General features: G+C 37.1%; 1 protein-coding gene across 1 annotated transcript in view; it reads left to right on the top strand.

The window, feature by feature from the left end:
* Positions 1-263: 263 nt before the first annotated feature.
* Positions 264-8,438, top strand: part of LOC108741714 (T-box transcription factor TBX20-like) — a gene marked incomplete at its 3' end in the record, with an annotated part of 80,293 nt that continues 72,118 nt past the window's right edge. The window contains exon 1 of the mRNA XM_018476606.2: positions 264-971. Within this exon, the coding sequence (XP_018332108.1) occupies positions 755-971 (217 nt within the window). The remainder of the gene's footprint in view (positions 972-8,438) is intronic.

Raw genomic sequence — 8,438 nt, 5'->3', positions numbered from 1 at the left:
TGAGAATAAAGGATCGCGGCATGCGTAATTACACCCGCCCAGGTGTTTTTGCGGCGGGACGGGGGGTTCAGAAAACGGTCTAACGAAAAGGGGAAGGGGGGGGTCTTCTAGCAAAGCGAAGTATGCTGTCATCGAACCGCGCGGCGCGGCGCAAGGGGTGGGTGGTCGCGGCCACTAAAAAATGGCAGGACCGAGTATGTACGCTTCACGGCGCTGATGCATTCCTTGATAGCGTCTCGACGGAGCAGTGGTCAGTCGACGCTCCCGCGAAACATCTACGGAAAAAATCTGAACGCTCACAATAGAGACAGTGTCCGCAGTGGACACACAGAGAACCGAAAGTTCCAGCAAGGTTTTGCTTCGAATCAATTACTGTTCGGTGACGGCGAGAAGTGTTCGGAACGCCTCCCCCGAGTGGGAGCGGCCAATATCCACGCTCTCGCCGCGTATCAAACTAATCTTGTTAAATGTGAGTCAAAAGATTCTTAATATTCACTCTGTCAAAACATCTTGCTTGCCGTTTTCGTTGCGGCATATCGTGTGAACCGATTGACGCGACACGCGTTCGTCAGTAAAGTGCCGCAGTTTTATACCTATACGTTTACGGTCAATAAATAATGACTATTAAGTTCGAGTAGTAGTACCTATTGGACAATCAAATACTCTCACTCGTTGACTATTTATTGGGCATTTATTTGTATATTTCATTTAAAAGTATGCGGTCGTCAAGTTTAACATTGTACAGTGGCTGTCAATGCGACAAAGGAAATCGGTGAAACGCATCGTTGCAACGGCCACAAAAAGACCGGTGTTTGGTGATGGTGATCGTGAGGTGATGGAGGAGAACTGTACCATGCGGCCGTGTAGCACGGATTTTAGCATAGCCGCGATTATGTCTAGGCATGGACGCACAAGAACTTCATCCAATAAGTGCAAGGATCGGGACCCTCCAAACTGTATTTCACCGCTAGGTAAGTAAAATGCTAGGAATTTAGTTATATTGAATAAACATCTAATGAACACTTGGTTCTGCTTCTGGTACCTACAACTTTAATAAAATCAGCTAATGTAATTGTTTCAAACAGTCATTTTAAAGGGTACAGTTGGTATAAGTAATTCTAGTAATAAGGTTTTAATTTAAACGTTTACAAGGGTCAGATTTAACTATATATCTACAATTACCTAGCGAAAAAAGCGAATCTAGATACATCAGCTAAAGTATTAGTAGTTGGGAATTTGAAATATAATTTATTTCAAAATTTTGAGTAGATTTAGTTTTCACTCGTTTTGTTTGTGTAATGTTTTCCCATTGTTGATACTTAGATAGTAGATTTGGCGACCCCGATTAGTTGTTTTATCAGAATGTAATGTTTTTTCGTTAGCGTTTCCATAAAAAATGCTGCCAGTCGTCTAACCGGGTTCTAAGTCAGATACCTGGCGAGGTTTTTTATTATTATTATTATTAAGCACTGCGTCAAAGCTCTATCTGGGCTCATAATTAGATGACTTAATTCTTTATCGAATATAAGGGCAGGCATTTACTGAAATACTTGATTGAGGATTTAGATTTCTGGTCAAGTGCTAGGTTTGCAATTTAATAGAGTAGGTTCTTACTAGATCGAGCGATTAGGTTTTAACCCTATCGGGTACTAAGCAAATAGGTATTTTATTTAAATACAATAACAATAATATCTAATACCTAATAAACATATTATAGGTACACCTTATATTGTAATTATAAGAGTACATTTTATAAACATATAGTATTCTGGGTATTTTGAAACTGTAAAAAGAGTAGGTCATTCTTAATGGCTTTTAATTTTCTTTTATTTCCATATAAATTCAATTCAATAAATACAATAATCGTAAAACATTTAAATGCATAACGTACAAAACAAGATAGCTATCTACCTACCTACATATCTATATTTTTCTTAAAGAAATTATTTTTATTTAGTTGTCTACCGTATTGATTATGAATATTACATCTGGGCATCGAGTTCTTAGCTCGAAGACGAGCTGAACTTAAATAATTTATCCTAATTTACCTTACAATCTAACGGACCAGGTCCAAATTGTTCAACAGTAGGTAGTTCAGTAAGTCATACNTTAAAATAAATTATAAAGAGGGAAATTATTACCATTTCTTCCATCTTCATCCAAAATTAATCCTAATTTATTAAATCTATTCAGGTATATCAAGATTCTCTAAAAGGGTTAATTTTTACCTTTTATTAGATACTACATGTCTACGAAATAAGAACAACTGGATTTACCCTATCTCAATGTACAGTGAATTCGTAAATTATTCTAAATCAATGGTAACAATAATTGATATGCCTACTCCAGATGGTTTTCGTGGTGATTCATAGATGGCACTACAATACCTTTCCTGAATCCTACTCCTTAAACATTTCGGTCAGCAGAAAGTAGATATAACTGAAACTTACAAGGGATCAAAAATAATAATCTATTTTTTTTAAATAAAAGCGAATAAGCAAATTTGGTATAATGCCATGCATGTATCTGACCAAAACAGCAGAGGGCTGCAGTTTTAGCATCCTCACTCGAAAAGATGGTTTCAACTAATAGGACTGGGAATTGTAGGTATTAGAAATACTCGAATATATTCAGATAGGTACTGATTTGAGTGTCCATAATTCATAGATATTTAAATATTAAATTAGATATTTGATTAATCAAAATTTCACTATATCCAAATATCTAGATAGGTACTCACCCACTCATTTAAAAGATCGGTTGCTTACATACTTTGGGAATTGGGCTTAATTGTAAATCGTTTGACCTCGCTTGGGTGCTCTACGATATACATAGGTATAGACAAGCATTGTTTACCAGCATACAACTGGTACGTACGAGAATTAAAAGAAAAGTAGTGAAAAATCTTTCATTGGAAATTTCAATTACCTACATCAATATTTTGTTTCACGTTTTCCAACTGTTCTCCGTTAGATCGGAAAAGGGAATAAAAAGAAAGAGGAAATAAAAATCCCTTCTGGAGTAATAACATTAAAACCGCAGAGTTGTCTATAAACACAGGTAGACAATCGGCTAATATCGCGAGGGTCTGGCTGAGCCTGTTAAGCTCCACCTAGAGGTCGGACCCTCCTTAAGCCCGCCTCGTCTCGACAAACTTGATCAAACAAACAACCTGAGAATAAAGGATCGCGGCATGCGTAATTACACCCGCCCAGGTGTTTTTGCGGCGGGACGGGGGGTTCAGAAAACGGTCTAACGAAAAGGGGAAGGGGGGGGTCTTCTAGCAAAGCGAAGTATGCTGTCATCGAACCGCGCGGCGCGGCGCAAGGGGTGGGTGATCGCGGCCACTAAAAAATGGCAGGATCGAGTATGTACGCTTCACGGCGCTGATGCATTCCTTGATAGCGTCTCGACGGAACAGTGGTCAGTCGACGCTCCCGCGAAACATCTACGGAAAAAATCTGAACGCTCACAATAGAGACAGTGTCCGCAGTGGACACACAGAGAACCGAAAGTTCCAGCAAGGTTTTGCTTCGAATCAATTACTGTTCGGTGACGGCGAGAAGTGTTCGGAACGCCTCCCCCGAGTGGGAGCGGCCAATATCCACGCTCTCGCCGCGTATCAAACTAATCTTGTTAAATGTGAGTCAAAAGATTCTTAATATTCACTCTGTCAAAACATCTTGCTTGCCGTTTTCGTTGCGGCATATCGTGTGAACCGATTGACGCGACACGCGTTCGTCAGTAAAGTGCCGCAGTTTTATACCTATACGTTTACGGTCAATAAATAATGACTATTAAGTTCGAGTAGTAGTACCTATTGGACAATCAAATACTCTCACTCGTTGACTATTTATTGGGCATTTATTTGTATATTTCATTTAAAAGTATGCGGTCGTCAAGTTTAACATTGTACAGTGGCTGTCAATGCGACAAAGGAAATCGGTGAAACGCATCGTTGCAACGGCCACAAAAAGACCGGTGTTTGGTGATGGTGATCGTGAGGTGATGGAGGAGAACTGTACCATGCGGCCGTGTAGCACGGATTTTAGCATAGCCGCGATTATGTCTAGGCATGGACGNATAAAACTCAATATGGCTCGCTATTCAAAACACGAAAACGAACAACTTGAACAAATTTATGCTACAGTTTGTGATCATTAAAATCATTTTACCCGATATGTACATTTTGATTACATATTATATCAATTTTAAATCCTAATAGTAATACGGTGAATTAATTGAAAAACTAAGGTAGGAATATTGCGCCTGTTTTCTTCCATTTAGTGGTTGTCCAGCTTTGAGACGCGAAAAAAATTACGTTTTAATAAGGCAATATCGATAAATTATTTCATAATTTATTGCTAATATTTTAATTGTTTTTTTTTATCCATAAGCTAATTATATGGATCGTTTTTTCTATAAAATATATTGAAGGCAAATATATCTACGGATTTTGCTAGTTTTCGTCAACCAAAAGCTAGTTGTCATCGAGATATAAACCCGTTTTCGACCACTAGGTACCTTGATAAATAGAAAATTGCGAAATAGGAAAAAATATACTTCATATAAGAAAATAATACAGATTGTAAATTATAACACAGCATTACAGTTAATAAAATACTTTTTTACTAATTTCTACACAGCGAGAAAAACGCAAGAGTCATATATTGAGAAAATTCAATATCAATCCAATAATTTTTGTAAAAGAGAAACGGAAGCGGTATTGACAAAACAGTAGTTTATGAGTTGTCAAAAAATATGGCATTCCTTTAAAAAAAGTACCTATCCCAGTTCGAAACAATTTATCCTGGAAGTGGTAGATTTCAATGAACTTCAAAAGAAAATGTCTGCGTTAATAATGGAAATTCTTCTACAAGCTATATGTGAAAATAGCACGCCTGTGTGTGCCTTTGTTTCGGAGATATTCAAAATGACGCAAAGCACTGCAACAGCCTATTTATTGATTTGGTGCGTTTTTTATCGAAATTTATAAATGTTAGACATAATATACGGCTGACAGATAGTTACAGATAGTTGTAGATGAATAGCTTTAAATAAAATGGTAGCGCTATTGACAAAACAAAATTGCATAAAAATAAATAGAAGTAAAACCAAAATAGTGGTACGCAAGGGAAGAAAAACTAGTGAAAGAGCAAATATAAAGATAGGAGACGAAAAATTAGAAGAAGTGGCTGATTTTAGGTATCTAGGAAGTCAGATAAGTCAGGACGGAAGGAGTAGTAGAGATAGCGCAGGGTCGAGTCGCCTTCAATAGAAAGAAGTCATTTTATGCTCGCGAACTGTTAATTTAGAAATTCGAAAAAATTTGTTAAAGGTGTATGTTTGGAGCGTGGAGTTGTACGGGTGCGAAACATAGGCGGTGGGCGCGGTGGAAAATAAAAGATTAGAAGCGTTCGAAATATGATATATATTTAACAGAATAGGAGAACAGGGGACTTTATGGAAGTCAATAAAAAATAGGTGAGATAGGCTGGTAGGACACCTTCTCAGGCATGTGAAGGTCTTATCAGAGACATATTAGAGACAGAAACGGCAGTTAGAAAGAATAGAGGTAGTCCTAGATTAGATTACTATAGGATAGGAAAGAGTGGAGGTGCATGTTAAACCAGTCTAAAGACTGACGGCTTTCTCATGATGATGATAGGGTTAAGAAAGTGGTATTTAAATTTAACGAGGAACTCAAAAGTGTCATTTCCATTTGAAAACATGAAATTAGGTTGCCTCCAGGAAAAGTGGGACACTCTGTAGGTATAATAGAAAATAATTTTAGCATATGGAGGAATATACTTCTATGGTACCACTTTTATAAGAAACATTTTTTGATATCTTCAACTGTAAAGCAGTTATTGAGAAAACGCGCTTGCTTGGTAGCCCCTGTGTATCAAATACTACAGATTCTTTCTCATTAATTTCAGTTAGCCTATTATGGATAAAAATTGAGAATGGATTTTGAAATTAATACTTAGCAAATAATGCCAACAAAGAAATGTGTACTTAATTTTTATTTGTGTGGTGAATGTTTTACTTTACCCGTAGGTATACATATATAAACATAATCTCATATACACGGAGAAAACGAAAAAAGAAAATTTACCTAAATATTAAGGCGATATTTACCATTTATCCCACTAGTCCGTTGCTTAATAAGCGAAAATATTAAAAATTACAATTTGAACTCGAATTTGTATTTTAGTTGATATTACAAATTAAATTGTAATAATTAAAAAACTTTTTTTCGATTTCTACGGCAAATTTAGTCATTTACAGTAACCGAAAATTGTAATTTTTGAGTTGTCATAAAAATTTAGTTTTCTCCGTGTAAGAACTAACACAAAGTAATACGTGTCATAATAAGCGGATGGTCGATCTAACCGAAATTATAACAACCGGAATATTGCTTAGTAACCACTTTTAATTTAACTGTTGGTTAATTTTTATTTGTTGAGTATTTTCAAGTACGTATAAAATGCGATAATATTTGAAAGAAAAGCTGGAACTTCGGAAAGAAACAATGTATAAATGTCAGAAATAAAGTTAGAATTTCTATTTGTAAATACAATCCAGAATACACAGGCAGAAGTCTATATGGGTTGTGCATATTGATTACCAATTAAGTTTAATGTAAAAATCGCATGTTAGCACCGGAATGTATAGAAGTAAATCGATTAAATTGGCGGTTTTATGTTGAAATCCATTAGGTGCGAAAACATAGCTTGCGGCTCTCATTACCGACTAAATTATTCCCTAGTGTGACGACGACTTGAAAACGTTTTTCACATTGAGTGAAAACGAAAAAATAAAAGGAACGGTATTATGTGGGCGTCTTAATGATATGTGCTTTAAATTATTTATGAGCTTTTAGTTTCACTTAGCTGTCAAGATAATAATGACATTAAAAGTATACTTTTCCTCTTATTGAGTGAGTTTTTATACATTTTATTTATAAACTTATTACGATCAGCATTAGAGATAATCGTCATCATAAGGTCGTCAGTCTTAAGACTGGTTGGACACGCACCTCTACTCCTTATCCCGAACCAATGTAAGCATTTCCGTAAAACTAGAACAACCTACATCCTTAACTATTAACGAACAAGTAATCTAATGTAGATATACCTCTACTCCTTTTAACTCTTCCTTCTGTCTCTAATAGGTCTCTGACTACACCTTTATGCCTGAGAAGGTGTCCTACCAACCTGTCTCGCCTACTTTGTATTCATTTCTAACCTTTTCTATCCACGGTATCCTTATCATTCGCCTGTAACATAACATTTCGAACGCTTCTAACCTTTTCTCTTCCGCCGCGTCCACTGTCCATGTTACGCACCCGTACAGCGCCGCTCTCCAAACACACCCCTAGGCAAAAATTTTCAGTCTCTCAGAGTCTTTCAACGTCTCTGAGAGCGTCTCTCACAGTCTTTCACAGTCTCTCAGTTATTGCCTAGGTGTTTTTATAGATCCCTCACAGTCTGTATGAGAGACTCGAACAATAAATTGTTAATTCAGAGATTCGAGTCTCTCACAGAGAGACTGAATGAATAAAACTGATAACTTGAGAGACTCGAGTCTCTCGTAGAAAGAGTGGGATCTCTGAAATATGTTGAATTTTTTGAAATTTTAACCATGTCTATCGAGACACCACTTAGTCTCTCGTTCAGAGATTTGAGTCTCTCGTTCTGAGATTCGAGTCTCTAGTTCAGGGATTCGAGTCTCTCGTTCAGAGATTCGATTCTCGTTCAGAGACTGGATACGAAATGAGGATCTCTCTATGAGCAACTCGAGTCTCTCGTTCAGAGACGCTAAACAGTTTTTTGACAGTCTCTCGACAGTCTCTCTCAGCGACACCAGAGATACTCGATGAGAGACGGATACTCGAGTCTCTCTTTCAGAGATTCGGAGAAACTGAACGTGTTTACCTATCTCGGGAACTTTGGACTAATGGGAGTGTGACAGTTTTTATGCTCTCTTTATGACTTTCTAATCAAAAGTACTCATGGGTACGAGGTAAAAGAAAAAGGTTTCTGAGCTATGAATTGTCTATATCGATAGACAGTGTTGAACTAAGGGGGTGAGGGGAAGAGTGGAAACCCTCCGGGGCTTCTGGTTCGGGGAGCCTCTGCATTTCGAAAGGTCCTTTTTAATGAAATCTCAAATAAAGCTAAAATATGTTCAGTAAGTACTGTATAAAAGGCAATTTAAGCTTTGGAGTTATTTTTGTTTATCAGTCAGTGCATCTATATATTATTAATTTTTCATAAAATGATAAGAATACGAGGGTGGATTGATAAGTTTCCGGCCTAACCAAGAGATGACGCCACTAGGCCTACCTTGAGGTGACATTCTATAGTACCATCCTTGGATAGCTTGTAGCTATAGTTTCAGCCCGATCTCCTTGCTAGTGTAGGTTTGACAGC

The sequence above is a fragment of the Agrilus planipennis genome, unplaced genomic scaffold, assembly GCF_000699045.2.
Source record: "Agrilus planipennis isolate EAB-ADULT unplaced genomic scaffold, Apla_2.0 scaffold322, whole genome shotgun sequence".
NCBI lineage: Eukaryota > Metazoa > Arthropoda > Insecta > Coleoptera > Buprestidae > Agrilus > Agrilus planipennis.
This window is presented reverse-complemented; position numbering and strand designations above follow the sequence as displayed.